This window comes from Phocoena phocoena, chromosome 11 (assembly GCF_963924675.1).
Source record: "Phocoena phocoena chromosome 11, mPhoPho1.1, whole genome shotgun sequence".
In the NCBI taxonomy this organism is placed as follows: Eukaryota; Metazoa; Chordata; class Mammalia; order Artiodactyla; family Phocoenidae; genus Phocoena; species Phocoena phocoena.
Window position 1 is genome coordinate 46,384,798 of NC_089229.1, and position 16,316 is coordinate 46,401,113.

The following is a 16,316-nucleotide window of genomic DNA, read 5'->3' on the forward strand; positions in this document are numbered from 1 at the left end:
TTTGTTGTTGCCATTTCTTTATTTGCTTGATTTTATTTAAATCAGAAACGACTCTTGGGAAACAAAGACAATTACCAAATAGAGATTTCCTTTCGCTTATTCATCTATTTTTATTTCAAATTTAAGTTTCTTGAGAGACAAAGACATTATTTCTTTTATATATTTATATATGGTACCTAGAACATTGGAGGACCTCAAATATTATTTTATAATAAGATGCTCCTAAAAATTAAAAACCAGACTTCCTCTTGCCTAATAAGTTAAATCTCAGGGAAATAAAATTAAATGCATTGTTTTAGTTTCTATTTTTAGATGTTTTTACAAAATTAAATGTCTGTTGAAGCAGTAATTTTGCAATGATAGTGAAAAAAATGATTTAGGATTTTGTTGTTCAGTTGCAAATTACCACAGTTTCACAGGTCTTATGTTTCAAAGGAGGAAGTTACCTTCTTTAAATAACAGGGCAACATACTGACTGATACTTTCATGGCATGTTTACAAAGAGAAAAAAAATCATACCAAATAAATATAATCATAATCCACGAGTTTAGTGATTGTTCCTTTAAACATTAGCCAGCAGTCTAAAGAATTATATAGCCCTAGCCATACAGTGCCGAGGAGGAATGCAATCAATGTTAACATGGGTCAGATCTCTCAGACCGAATTGTTTACCTTGTGCATGATACAGTGGAAGTTTGGCATTTATCTAACAAAACCATATTGTTGTAGGATACAACTCACTTATATGCCTAAATCAGTTAATTAACCAGCTAATTTATAACCTTTCCACTTTATTCTTATTCTGTGTGCTCCATCTCTCTAAAGAGATGTAGCTCTGAAAGTCTCTGTATCATCTCTCTAGCATTTGGGGTCAGAATTGGTTTTAATAAAAAGAAAAGAAAACTCTGGTATATCAAATTATTAAACAGGATATAGAGAAGCCATTGCTATCGGTACCGGAAACTGCCCAAATTTTATACAATCAAACAAAACAAAACCCAGCAGCTTCTTTCACTGCCACAAAGCTAAAGGGAAAGTGATATTGTTGTGACATAAGACGTTAAGATGATGCAGCGCATTGGTTTGACCCAGCCATGGAGCCTCTGAATTATTGAACCTTCAGTCCCCTGTCAAAATGTAAAAGGAATGGGCTTCCCTGGTGGCGCAGTGGTTGAGAGTCCGCCTGCCGATGCAGGGGAGGCGGGTTCGTGCCCCGGTCCGGGAAGATCCCACATGCCGCGGAGCGGCTGGACCCGTGAGCCATGGCCGCTGAGCCTGCGCGTCCAGATCCTGTGCTCCACAACAGGAAAGGCCACAACAGTGAGAGGCCTGCTTACCGCAAAAAAAAAAAAAAAAAAGAAAAACAATGTGAAAGGCATCACATTAACCTTATACAAAGGTTAGATTGGAGATTCTTGTGAATTACAATCTTATGACTTGTGGAATCTTAACTACAAACTTTTCCATTTATTACCCTGCCCTTATCAAGGTTTTTAGATCTCTGTACAAATATAGTAGTGCTCAGCAGGGCTAGCATGACTCAGAAGGAAATCTATTTACCAAGAAAGTGCAGTGGCTAAGTTCTAGGAGTTCAAAGCATGTGTCTTTCTAAGTGCTGGCAGGGGATGGAGGGGTGGGAGGTTAATTCCTCCATCATTACTGCTTTGGTTAAAAGAGAAAACAAAATAGATTTGTCTTAAGCAGAAAGGAACCTGTTGGTATTCCAGGAGGTGTGGAACTATAGTAGGAAAAACAAGAAAGGAACCAAATCAGGTTAGGAACACAAAATCTCTTTCCACCCACCTAACCACTCCTTTTTTAATCCAAATTTTACGTGAACTAAAGCTCAGATCCTCACACTTAAATTTGACAAGTTTATGCTACCTACTTGAGGGCTTAAGTGGTTTGCTTTTATAGCAAGCAATAGATGCTATTTATTTTCCTGCAAAAAAACTCATTTCCATATTTATACTTGATTTCTACAAGAGTCTTCTCTTAGTTTCCAGCTATGTGTACAGAGACATAGGAATAAAATATGATCTGGCTAAGGTCAATGAGTAAAAGACACGTTGTCACTTGACCCCAAGATTTCCTTTTCAGGACATATTGGTTTCTACTCATTTCATCAAGCAAGTATTTTCAGATTCTCCATCAACTTACCATTTATGTATTTTAAAAACATGCATAAATCATTTCTTGCATCTATAAATGTGTCTATGTCTTAAAGAAGGCAAGATATTACAGTGAGCATATCTATATTTTACAAGCAAAGGAAATGGAAACTCAACTACTTCAAGCAAGAGAAGTCTTCCTCACATAGTTATTGTAACCACAATTGAACTCAGAGATCCTTTCCATTCTGTTTTGTTCAACTCCCCACCAAGACTCGCTTGAGTTTCAGGATAAAAGTTTTCATAAAATATTTTTCAAGGCAAATATTTCTTTTTGTCTTGTTTACAAATGTGGAATGCATTTTACTTTTTTTAAGTCTTGAAAAATAATTAACAATGATTTCCAGGTTCAGACACCTACAAGTACAGGTTTTGCTGAAGGCTTTTTTTTTTTCTTTTTGAGACAACTACTATTTATTTCTCATGATTCTGTAGGTTGACTAGGATCAGCTGGGTGGTTCTTCTTTTCCACATAGTATAGGCTGAAGTCATCCCAGGGGTTACATTAAGCTGGGAATTCATCTGACGCTGGAATGCACAAGACGACCTCTCATTCTCCAGGGCCACTCTCCATGTGGCCTTTCATCATTCACTATCATGCTTCTCAAGGCTTTCTTAATCATTAGAGACATCTCAACCAAAAGGGGAAAAAGCAGACTCCAACAAAATGTAATTTTAGATGAGTGGGAGCATTTGACTTGATTTAGCCTTTATATTTTTTTCCTAATTGTGGACCATTTGGTTTCAAGCTCAATTTTCTTTAACCATAAATCTATAAATTTCACTGAATTGTTAAATTTCATTGCCTTATTATAAGATGTGATTTTAGTAGATGTGCTTTTTTAAAAAGAAAGGGTAAAATAAAACTAAACCACTCATTCACATGTTATTCATGCTTTTTCTCTACCCTTCCACCCTTCAAATAGTAAGCTAAGTAAATAAACAAAGAGAGAAATAAATTAAAGTAAAACTATTTTCCCTTTTAGTGCCAAATAATTCTGGACACTCTGGTGTTCCCTGTTGCTTTAAATAAAATATAAAACCCTAACAATTTATGTGGTTAAAGTGGTACATTAATCAGATTTTGACAAAATAGACTGCATTTTTAAAAAAAAGATTTCATAAAAGAAAACAAAAAAAAGGCAATGCTGCCGACATTGTTGCTCTGTTTATTGATGCATCATGAGATTTTGTTTGCACCTGTTTCACTTCTGTTTAAAAGCAGAGAGCAGTATTACAGCACGTAAAGCAGGGTGTTGATGTTATGGGAGGAGCCTGAAAGCAGAGTAAGGAGAGCTTCATAAACAATTTCCTCAGCACAGAAAAGAACAGAACTCTCTCACCTGTGAACCAGGTAGTTTCCAAGAGAGACCCTGAGGGACACTCACAAAGCCTAAGGCCCTATATGCCATGTCGGGCATGCTTGCTCCTGTACAGGAGATAAAATAGCGTCTTAACGTATAAGAACGGCAATCCAGTGTCTTAGATCAGATTGAGAAGCAGCTCTGGCAGCGGGGGATGTAGGTGTGTTCTACACTGAATGGAATCAAGCTAAAAATATGTTTAGTGTCTGATAAGAACGCCAGTCTCCTCAAGCTCTCATTTAACATCGGACTTTCTGTTTTGCTTTCAAAGAAAAATGTTTTACAAGGGCAGCATGAAGCGGACAAAATCTGGAGCAAAGAAGGATTTTATGCTGTTGTCATTTTTCTCAGCATATTTGTTATTATAGTAACGTGTTTGATGGTAAGTTTGCTTCTTTATATATTTTATCCTTTACTGAGCCCACTGCTTAATATTATTCGATATATTGCCATTCAAAAGAATGTTGAAAAGACTGAGAACAGAAGCAAGACTATGACCCTGATAGGTTGGGAATATTTCACATCTGACAGCAGAGTGATAGCTAAAGGAAAACCTAGGGAATTATGGATTCTGACCTGAAGAATAAGGCTGTAATTGCACTGAGGCTTTTCGTAACTTGATCAACCCTGAGAACGAAGTTTTAGAAAGTGATTTACCGAGGTCAGTGGAATCCTCAAAGCCATTTAAGTCTCATGGGTACACTTTGGACTTGCTTTATTTCTTCTTTTATATTATCTTTGTGCAACTTGGGAAAAATTTTATAAAGAAATATGTCTTGGGGCAAGCTTACTTCTTAATGAGTAAAAATAAGGTTTTGTTATTTTTAAAGGGCCTTGAAAGTAATATATGAAATTCCAGGCATGAAAAGGAGATGATTATAGGCTAAAGGGCTAAACAATCCATAATCAACTAATTTTTTAGGTGAATGAATAACGTAAAAGTATGAAAGAATACACTGCAAATAGCTCTGTAAATTACAAATTATAGATATGAAGACTTTAAAAGTGTATTTCATATTAAAAACATAGAACCCCAAATAAACCTAAACACACTAGACTAGGCAGTGCTCTTTGGTACTGAATGAGTTAACAGTTACCTTTCTAATAGAATGATAAGATTTTCCTATTCTTTTGAGAATTCTGTGATATAACTTAAAATATTTGAAGTTTGCAGATGGGTTTTAATATCTTTTCTTCCTGTGTGCTATGTTCTTTTTAATTTTGCACATTTTTAAAAACATTCCTTCCTTAGTTTTTAACAGCCCCCCCCAAAGACATCATGCTAATTATTCTTCCCACAAGCAATAGTGTTGCGAAGTGTCTTAATGGATTTTGTTTATTTCTGCTCCTCCTCCTGGAAGAGGTTTATGTTAGAAAGGTTAGGGCTCCGTTTGGAAAACAAGAGGCTGAGTGGGTCTCAACTTGAAGGATATAAAACAATTAAGGCCTTGAATAGCGTGAAGATGGGCATATTTCCTAGAATGTAAAATACAGAAAGTAGCAAGCTCCCGTGCACTCTGAAGTTTCTATTATCATGAATTTAGAGGCATCTCCTATGGGCCAGGCACTAAGAGAGAAGATTTCTAAAAACTGTGACAATATCAACAAAAGAATAATTTAAGATTTTTATATCTTAAATAGTGGAGATTAAGGGTAAATAATTTTAATGAAAGTTGGAGGTTTTGTGGAAATTTTGGCAGAGACCTCTGGGCATTTTTTAGGTAGAGAGGATGTGGTTCCTTGTTATGGTTCATTGTGTTTTAAAATATGTGGTTCTTCTTTTTTAAATAAAGGAAATCTCAAGTGTTGTCCTCCCTCTCATAAGTCACAATTAGGGTATTTTTCTGCTTGGAACGTTGGAAGGAAGGGGAGGATAGAAAGGGATACAGAGTGATAAAAATAGAGATTATTCAGGGAGTAAATACTTACAATTCGGAAGAGCAAAGGCAAGGAGGAAAGTGGGAAAGCAGATTCTGGAGCAGCTGGTGAGTCCTAGAGGGCTGAGAGAGACAGAGCAGAGGTTGCCATTCACTTGTTAGATATGCTCCAGATTCTGCATCTCCAGCTCAGGGAGCGCCCCTGTATCCACCATGACTGGATGAACTCCTGCCTGACATACTGATCGCAAGTAGTAACAGGACTTGTAGTAGCCACACCCTCAACTACCTGGGGCCAGGGAACAGCTAACTCTTCCTTTCCCAGTGTCTGCAAAACATCCATGTAAAATTCAAAAATCTAAATAAGGCTACTCCAAAGTTACTAGAACAAACTTAGAAAGGAATGTTTCAGAAGTGTGTAGGTGATTGCTCCCTACTGGGCTGGTAGGTAGATTCATCCATTCATTCAATCCAGGAATTCCTGCAGAGGGCTCTCTGTGAGCCTGTTGTTGGCCCTGTGGACAAAGGAAGGAACAAGACAGATGAGGTCCCTGTGTTCATGAGTCCTATAGTCCAGAGGGGTACCCAGACAATAATTACATTAACATTTTAAAAAATCAAGTAGTGACCGTATTCTGTGATTCCGAGTATATGACATTCTGGCAGAGGCAAAACTATAGAGACAGTAAAAAGATCAGTGGTTGCCAGAAGCTGTAGGATGAATAGTTGGACTTTTAGGGCAGTGAGACTATTCTGTATGATACTGTAATGGTGCGTGCATGACATTAGGGATTTGTCAAAACCCATAGAATGTACAACACTGAGACTGAGCCCTAATCTACATTCTAGACTTCATTAACGATAGCATATCAGTGTAGGCTCAAGAGTAACAAGTACGCCATGCGAATGCAAGACGTTAATGACAGGGAAAGCTGCTGAGGGAGCTATGGGAGAGGCGGTATATGAGAACTCTGTGCTCTCTGCTCAGTTTTTCTGTAAACCTAAAACTGCTTTTAAAAAATAAAGTTTATTAATTTTGTAGAAACTCAAAAGCCTTAAGGGCCATGAAGAGATGATAGTGAGCTGAAGCAATAGGTAGTGGAGCAATCGGAGACATCTGAGACATACAAACATGTAGGGAAGGGGCTCCCTGGCAGAGGATACGGCAGGTGGGGCGGCTGGGCCTCGCTGGTTTCCAGGAGAAGGCTGTAAGCTGAGTGTTTTAGGCAGAGCTTTGATGTGATCTGATTTGTATATTTTAAAAGACTGTGGTCTCTGTTGGTGGCAAGTGGTTGGGGACAGAGCTTGAGGTGAAGTGTGGGAGTAGGAGGACCCTTCTGGCAGCTACTGTATTAGCCTGATGAGAAATATGATGGCGGCCCAGAGTAGAGGGTGGTGGTGTAGATGGAGAGGGGTGAAGGATGGAGATTTTTTTGCAGGTGGAACTGACAGGGCTTGCTGTGTACTGATTCTCTGGGAGGAAGAAAGAGAAAAATGAAGGATGACTCCTACATTATTTGACTGACTACCTGGATGGGTGGTGCTTCCATTTCCTGGGAGAGGAATGCATTGGAGATGGCAAGTAGTGAGAGAGAAGAAACACATTTTGATTTGTATTCCAACAGTTCTTGAATAAATAAAAGTAGTAGAATGATATATTTCAAACACTCTCTTACTTTTTAATGTGAAAGGGTCACTTTAAAAATAACAGGGGGGGCTTCCCTAGTGGCGCAGTGCTTGAGAGTCCGCCTGCCGATGCAGGGGACACAGGTTCGTGCCCTGGTCCGGGAAGATCCCACATGCCGCGGAGCGGCTGGGCCCGTGAGCCATGGCCGCTGGGCCTGCGCATCTGGAGCCTGTGCTTCACAACGGGAGAGGCCACAACAGTGAGAGGCCTGCGTACTGCAAAAAAAATAAAATAAAATAACAGGGGAACCAGTAGTACAGAAAGGAATTAATATTGATGGAAAAATAAATACTACCTGATAGACAGGATTAAGATGAAGTTAAATTTATCTGATACAGCTTAACCACTGACAAGTAAACAGTTCACATTTAAGGGCTAGTCAAATGTGATTCTCTAAAATAAGCTTATCTTTGTACTTGTTCAAATGTTTTTGATACTGATCTTGATTTAAAGTAAGTTTTTCCTTGGATCTCTCAGTAATAGTTATACTATCACTTTTGTGATTTTCAAACAAGTGTATTCTGGTTTCTGTTTCCCATAATTTTGTTGATTCCATGGCAAAGGAAAAGATATCACTCAGAAATTTCCCTCTGGCATTAATTATGTTTATGAAAGATCGAATGCCATTATTTGTGTCCAAGCCTTTCTCATATCATAGAAATTAAAAGCATGTGGTTTTATTATGAAATTATATAGGTGAATTGCTGTCATGGAGGATTATGTGCTCTGTAACAATAACATAAGCCTTGGCAAATTTTTTGAAATGTGGCATGTTATTTACTTTCCTTAAAATTTAAGAAAAAATGTGTGTTGCCAGGCATAAAATTAGACATGCATGACATTTTCAAATGTGTGACATATTTAGCACCTCTCAAATGTGAATGTAGAGTGGGTGGTGCAACAAATAGACAAATACAATTTTCCAAGAAAAAATGTGTGGGCAACTTCCAATCCATTCAGTCTGTTTTAGGTGGAGGAATATATTACTAAGAAGAATTAGTCCTTAAGTTGGAATAAATAATAGAAAGAACACCATTTATCAACTACATTAGATCTTCAGTGCACTTAGAGGTTTATTAACAAGTGAAAAGGTATTTATGGAATGTAGGTAGAGCTGTCTATAAACCAGATTGCTACTGAAAAGCAATTTTAGAAAACACATAAGAAAGAGCTGTTTGGGTCAATAAAAGCTCTGGCTTGTTAGACCCATAGAAGAGCCATTCATGTGTCATCCAAAGAGCTTCTCTAGTCATGGTCTTGGTAGCTGAGGCAGGAAATTCTTTATCAGACTACCTACTACAGCCCAAGCATCACAAAGAAAATGCATGTCAAAGGTGGACATAAATAGCCATACTTTTCTAATATGTTATATATAATTCCTAAGGATTGAGGAAAATGGGACTAGATTCCTAGCTGAAACACTTTGTTTACAGAACCATTTACCAAAGTAGGCATGTCTCAAACTAATTTTCAGGTTTTTTCTGGTTAATAAAAACCATTTAGCTCAAAATACAACCCTCTCGATAATAAGAGAAATAATAATAACCATAATAATGATTATTTTCTTCCATTTACTGCCATTTGCTGGTACTAAATTTACTGCCATTTGCCGGTACTAAATTTACTGCCCGGTACTAAACAATGTATTTTTAAAACCACTTTATTGACATACAAAAAGCTGCACATGTTTAATGTAAAAAACTCGAGTTTGGAGATAAGCACACACCCATAAAACCATCACCACAAGCTATGTCATGAACATATATATCACCTCCAAAAGTTTCCTCCTGCCCTCTTTATTTATTATTATTATTTTGTGTTGTGATAAGAGCACTTAACGTAAGATCTATCCTCTTAGAGAACTTCTAAGTATACAATACAGTATTATTAATTATAGGCCCTATGTATAAACACTTAATGTATTTTAGTTTCCTAATTTTACTGAAGCGGAAACCAAGAATCAGAGAAGATAAGTGACTTGACCAAGAACAAGCAGTGGGTGGGTATATGTGTGTGGGTATCTGAGGGGAGGCATTGGAATTCGAAACCAAGTCTATCTGGATTAAAAGGCTGGGCTCTTTACCGTGATCTCATGTATAAAGGAGTCACACTGTTAGTTTCTTCCAGTCCTGTCACACTATCTTGTGAACATCTATTTCTGGCCACAAAGGGGTCCAGGAATAAATGGGAATGCCTGTGTTAATCAGAGACATTCAACCCAGACAGAGGTGATAAATGTGTACCACACCATACCTGCTGTTGACACATCTCTGTTTTTGCACCTAGTATCTGGTACTGGACATCATTTTTACCCATCTTTCTCTTCTGGAAGCCAGTGAACTCCCAAAAGCGAGGATTGTGTGCTATCTTTGCGTCCACGATGTTGTTTCTGGAACGTAGTAGCAATTGATTCACATTTAAACTAAAAGAAATGAATGAATGAACTATTTCAGAACTAACTATAAACTACTGCAAAGGACAAATGATATGACTTAGTTGGTGGCATCATTTTGAGATTTGAACATATTTTAATCCAAACAGATGTTTTGTGTGTTACCCACCTATGTGTTTTTTTATTGAAATATATTTGACATATAACACTATGTAAATTTAAGGTGTACCACTTAATAAGATTTTTTAAATGAAAATTATAAGCTGCAAAATAACTTTATAGGATTTTTTTTAGCTTCCTCTCATTTCTGTGTTTCTCTGATTCTCTTCTTCCTGCTATTATTTTCTTCTCCTGCTATAGTTTTGAGTTTTACAGATCCTTTCATTCAATATTCCATTCTCTTTCTTTTTTCAAATTACCAAGTGACTCTATTGCATCCCAAGATTGAAACAACAAGCTCTTAAAGGGAAAGTCAAAAATATTGACTTGTGGGCTTCCCTAGTGGCGCAGTGGTTGAGAGTCCACCTGCTGATGCAGAGGACACGGGTTCGTGCCCCAACCCGGGAAAATCCCACATGCTGCGGAGCGGCTGGGCCCGTGGGCCATGGCCACTGAGCCTGCTTGCCATTCCTATGGCAGCTTTTAGGTTGAGTTTGGAAACAAAGTGCATTCATATAGAGAAACATGCATATGGTATATTCCAGATCTTTATCTGTGCAGAGAAAAATTTCTGACATCACTTTTCCAGAGGCTTTGGAAAAGAGGTTGGGAAGAAAGCTGTGGGGATTTAGAAGACAGAGTAGAGTATAATGGTTACAGGCATGAGTCAGGAAGCCCAGATCCTAGACTTCATTTCTAACCTACCATAAATTATTCAACCGCTCTGGGTTTAAATGTGAAGTGAAGAGATTATACCAGATTATTTTTAAGGTCCCTTATGCCAGTTTCTCAACAGCAGCACTGCTGACACTTTGGACTGGATAATTCTGTCAGAGGGGAAAGGGGCTGTCCTGTGTATTGTAGGGTACTTAGCATTTTCTCCAGCCTCTGCCCGCTAGATGCCAGTAGCACCCTGCACACACCCCAGTACCACAACCAAAAAAGGTCTCCAGACGTTACCAAATGTCCCCTGAAGGGCAAAACCCCTGCCGGTTGAGAAACACTCAGTTAGAGCTCAATTCCATGACAACTGCTCTATTGCCAAGTAGCAACCTCTCCAATTCTTTCCACATTTTGTCAGACAGCCCAAATCTCTCTGCTGAGTATTTAAACAGTGTCTTAGAAGCGCTGTATATTCTCCAAGTTCTGCTTTTCCCTAATTAAAGATGTATAAATCAGTTTTTACACGTACTACATAGCTATAGATGAAAAATTTGACCTCTAAACAGAGATAAAGTAAACAGATGACTGTAAAATATGTGGCAAAGGTTCTCCATCAAGAACATAAGCTCGCGAATGGTAAAGAAGGACTTTGGACTTGAACTAGTTTTATACTAACATCATCGTAAAAGTCACCTGTCAGGAACTAGGGAGAAGGTCGACATTTTCTTGGCTTTCTCATGTCCATTTTTGAAATATGCTTCTCCAAAACCCAAATGTAAACAGGCAAGTGAGTGTTTTATTTACATATTACAGTTAGATGTGGAAAACTTAGAATATACAATATATGCATTATCTTCTATTAAATATATTTTTGTAAGGTTACAGATATGTCTGTTTTTCTCATTCAGGAAAATAACTTGCTTACAATTAAAAACATAAAAAGCTGTCCCACCTTAAATTCTAATTGCCTCATCTTTTTAGTAATTAGGTATTTAGCTTAACACAGATGTGTCATCTGATTGATATTGTTCTAGTGTGGTTTGTGTTTGTGCAGAATGGCGGCAAATTGCCTTTTGAGGGTTATAGAAACTGAAAAGAAGCAGTAAGTTGGAAAAAACCTCCCCATCCTTAGGCATTATGCACGGGGTAAGGGTATTCATCTTCAGTACTTTAATATGTATATCTAGTTACACCTTATATGTTCATAGAGTCCTTTTCCTTAAAGAGAGCTTTCAATGTACAAAAGATATACTCAGATTTGGTGCTGTTGAAACCCAGTGGTGAGAATCACATCGGCAGCCGATGTGATTTCAGAGTCAATCTTTAAGAAGGACGGTGTGGCGAAGAGCATGTAAGGGGTGGGAAGTGATCAGGCCTGTAAGGCAGAGCTACCTTTGAGTTTGGCTCTGCCACGGCTAACTGCTGACTTTGGACCAGCAGCTAAACGTTATTTAGCTAGACTGCAATTTCTTTAATGTATAATTAGGTCAGAAGGACCTCTAGTGACCGCTCTAACTCCCATTCCCTCTGTATCCCTAACTAAAAAGTCACTTAACATACATTCACCCCTATTTTTTATTTCTCTGCCTTCCTCAAACTTCTTTACTGTTATCACAACCTGAGATGTTGGAACTGAGACATAATTAAATTTCATTTTCATTCTGTGTTTAAATAATTCCAGAGCTCCCTTTCATATTACAATTTCTACTTCTTCAGTTCTTTATTCTGAGTCATATTTCTCATGATTTTGAGTAAAATTTTTCAAGAAAAGTAGACAGGTAATATATTTTCTGAGATGTTGTGTATCTGAGAAATTCTTTCTGTTGGCTTTATTCACATGAACATCAAGTTATCTAGGTACGGGGTTCATGCATCCTCAGTAATGTTCGTTTTTTCTCAAGTCACAAAAATTACTTGATTTTCTTCTCACATTTACTCTTCTTTCAATTGACACACTTAAAAAAAATAAAACTAAGAACTTTTTTCGTTCCATATCCCTAAATTCCATAAGAACAGGGTGCACTCTATTCTGTTCACAACGGAATACGCTGTACCTCACACAAGGCATAACGTAAGTGGGCACTGAAAAATAGTTTTGAATGACCTGCTTCCCTCTCATTTATTCTTGTTTATTATTTACCATGACTCTTCTCTGACATCCATATCCCGTCTTTTCTCTTGTTTTCATCTTCATTTGTTTATCCTTTGCTATAAATTCCAGGCAGTCTCTCAACTTTGCCATATCCACCACTGACTGTATTTTCTGCATTGTCAGCTCTGTTCTTTATTGCTTAAAAGAAGATTTACACCCTGCTGCTGAGTTTTCAGTTCTTTGAATTCTTTTCTTCTTAATCTCAGTCTGATACCTTCTCATCTTAGATTGTTGTGTTTTTATTTCATCTTGATTCTTTTTTTTATAATCATATTTTGTCAAATAGACTGTTTTTTACCAATATATTCTGAGATACTGGACAAATATTTTCTAAAATTTTCCTGAAATAAATTCTCATCAGTGTTCATCCTTTAACAAGAAAAAATATATATTTCAATCTTATATATTTTCAAGATTTCAAATATAGAGGTGACTAGAATTTAAAGGCAATTGGAGAGAAAAAATTAGCCTCAAGTCTAGTTAGAGTAAATGTGGTTGACAAGTGCCAGGACTGCCCTCTCCCCTAAAATAAGTCATTCAGCTAATGGACTCCAGAAATTAAACAGGGGAGTTTGATTGGCCTAAGGTTTTTTACGATGCTGCTGTCATCAGGGCTATAATTGCAGATTACAGGTTGAGTCACCACTACATGTGAATAACTTATCAAATCACCTCCCTGAGAACAGACTTGAAGAAACACAAGGACATCTACTCTCTGTAGGAACTGGAGTAAAGGAGTTATTATCAAGAAAAGAGAAAAAATACGAAATCATTACACGGTACATCTTAAACGTGTACAATGTTACATGTCAATTATATCTTAATAAAACTGAAAAAAATAAAATAAATTAAAAATATATAAAAATATAACAGTTAATAAGTATTTTTAAAAGAAAGGAGAGAAAGGTGTGGGGGGTGGGGAAGGCTGATAAAAAGGGAAGACTGAGGACAGGAAGGACAAACTTGGTCCACTGAAGTGTCCCAGCAAAGTCAGTCTAATTCTTTTAAAAGTTTAAAAGTTTTCTGGATTGAATTAGCCATTCTAGAAAGAACTCTGAGAATGAAGGAACATGATACTTTTGTGGTTTTTCTACATGCATTAAAAATTTAAAGGAGCAAGGGGTAAGAAAGGAAATGCTGGTTGCCCAAATTATTCTTTGACACATATCCTAAATTTAATTTTTTTCAAGTATTTGTTGTACTGGATACAAATCTCTGTTTCTATACATGTCACAAACCCCCATTTCATGGCTATTCCTTCTATAAGTTTTCCATTTCAGTCACTTTGAGTAAGAGCTTACATGTGATCAAACTGACATCTGACCCTTTTATAAAATTAGCCATATTTGCTTTTGAATTATATTTGAGGAGTAGATCATGTATGTATATATTTACCATGTTTGTGCTCCATAACTAGAAACAAATAGCATATCTTTTTGAGGAAAATCCTCAATACCATAAAACTGAGAAATCATCCCAGAAAGCTTTCCTTACTTGTATTATCATCAAACCTTATTTTGGTTTGTCTTCTAGGTTGGGATGGAGGAGATCATACTTTGTTGTTGAACATGAAAAAATGTGACAGGAACCCTTTATATCTCCTTCTATAGATTCTTTACAGATTAAAAGAAAAATTTCAGCTTTCCCTGAGACAAGATAAAGAGAAAAATCAGGAGATCCACCTGTCACCCATTGCATTACAGCCGGCACAGGCTGAGGCAAAGACAGCCAACAGTATGGTCCAACCTGAGCAGGTTCCAAAGGTACTGAATGTGGTCGTGGACCCTCAAGGCCAATACACTCCTGAAATCAAAGCCACCACCTCTGTCTGCCCTTCTCCTTTCAAAATGAAGCCCATAGGACTTCAGGAGAGGTAAGAGCTTTTACGGGATCCCCCTACATGTTGTTGTTGTTTGTTTTAAACATCTTTATTGGAGTATAATTGCTTTATAATGGTGTGTTATTTTCTGCTGTATAACAAAGTGAATCAGCTATACGTATACATATACATATACATATATCCATATATCCCCATATCCACTCCCTCTTGCATCTCCCTCCCTCCCACCCTCCCTATCCCACCCCGCTAGGTGGACACGAAGCACCGACCTGATCTCCCTATGCCATGCGGCTGCTTCCCACTAGCTATCTATTTTACGTTTGGTAGTGTATATATGGCCATGCCACTCTCTCACTTCATCCCAGCTTACGCTTCCCCCTCCCCGTGTCCTCAAGTCCATTCTCTATGTCTGCATCTCTATTCCTGTCCTGCCCATAGGTTCTTCAGAACCAATTTTTTTTTATATTCCATATATATGTGTTAGCATATATATAGCTCAGATGAAAGTGATAAGAGGGTCACTTTCTACAGATGATTTAAAGATGATCATAAAACGGACTGAAAGTCAGACTAATTTTTATTATCATCATGCACCACCAATTCTGAGCAAAGTCAGGGGTTGAGTCCTTCGGGGAGTACCTATTCCCAGCATCGTGCCCTTCATAAGCTACTGCTGGGCATGTTTGAATTACAAGGAGCATAAGGTTAAGTATCCATTAATTCATTTAAATGAAGTGAATGTTTGAGAAAGGAGAGCACAGGAATGGTGTCTTGCTCATCTTTTGGTCCACATGGGAGACTGTAGAGATTAAGTGTGTGATCAGTGTTAAGTGGATTCCCTACGCCCTGGTCATCCCCACCCATCACCTCCCACTTCCTTCCTGCCTCAGAGCAGGAAAAAGCTCTTCTTTCCACAAGGGCTCCATGTCCTTTCCTCCCAACCCTGATGACTACTCCATCAAATTTCTTCCTCTATGTTCAACTGCAACCTTTTTGCTAATGCGATACCCTCAGCATGAAAATGGTTCTCTCTGGTATCAAAGAAACTCCCTTAATCCAATTCCTCCTATGGTCTTGTCTTTTCTTCCTTGTTCAGATGTGTCTTAAATGAGCAGAGTTTATTTGGTGCCTCATCGGTCTTCTTCAAGTCCTGCATCCACTGTTTCTCTCACATATGCTTGCCAAGTATATCAATGGTCTAACCACCAAAGTCAAAGCACACGTTTCGTTTCTTTTCACATCCAACCCTAATGCCTACTTCCTCTTTGAAACTCTCTTTCTTTGGCCTCCAGGACATTACTTTTCCAGTTCTTGGGTGGTTACTTTTAGGCACACACACACACTCCTTTCTCCCCTTAACTTCAGAGTTTTATCAAACAGGGAGATGGAGGTACTCCTTTAGGAATCAACCATGTAAAAGGTAGTAAGAGAAGAAGAGGTTGTGGTTGGATTACCCAGAAAGGAGAGAAGCGGTCCTGGGGTGAGCAATAGAAGTGATCAATGGGCAAGGAATATGGAGAAGGCAATTCAAGCATCACTTTCTCTTGGAAGCCATTACTTCCTTCCCTTCTTCCTGTAGCCCACCTACCAACATGGATTCAGCTCTGTCTCCTCCATTCCTCTCTACCCGAGTCCCATAGCCTTGTGTGCATACAGTATTTATAAACTTCTTAGGTATAGGTAAAATTTTCATTTACTAATCTGTCTTACCCTGTAAACTCTAAGCTTCTTTAGGGCACATATATGATTGAATTGTCTCTTTGTCTCTTTCATATAGAACATAATTCCTAAAAAGCAAGAGCTCCTGGAAATAAATGCTTAAATGAATGAATGAGTGTTACATTGAATAATTCTCAGGTTAACGGCCAGTAGTTGTAGGGAAACACCTTGCTTATTCCACCATCCCTATTTTCAGCCTGCTTTTCTACCATAATTCCCTTGCTAAGATGGCATAGTGATGAGTTTTAAGAGTGATAAAAGATGAGAGACATACAGTGTTCCATATAGTAAG

At 37.8% G+C, this 16,316-nt stretch overlaps 1 protein-coding gene across 1 annotated transcript in view; it reads left to right on the forward strand.

The window, feature by feature from the left end:
- The window catches only part of PTPRR (protein tyrosine phosphatase receptor type R), a 248,124-nt gene that overhangs the window by 142,934 nt on the left and 88,874 nt on the right, over positions 1-16,316 (forward strand). Inside the window, exons 5-6 of the mRNA XM_065888284.1 lie at positions 3,807-3,917; positions 14,076-14,338. Of these exons, the coding sequence (XP_065744356.1) occupies positions 3,807-3,917; positions 14,076-14,338 (374 nt within the window). The remainder of the gene's footprint in view (positions 1-3,806; positions 3,918-14,075; positions 14,339-16,316) is intronic.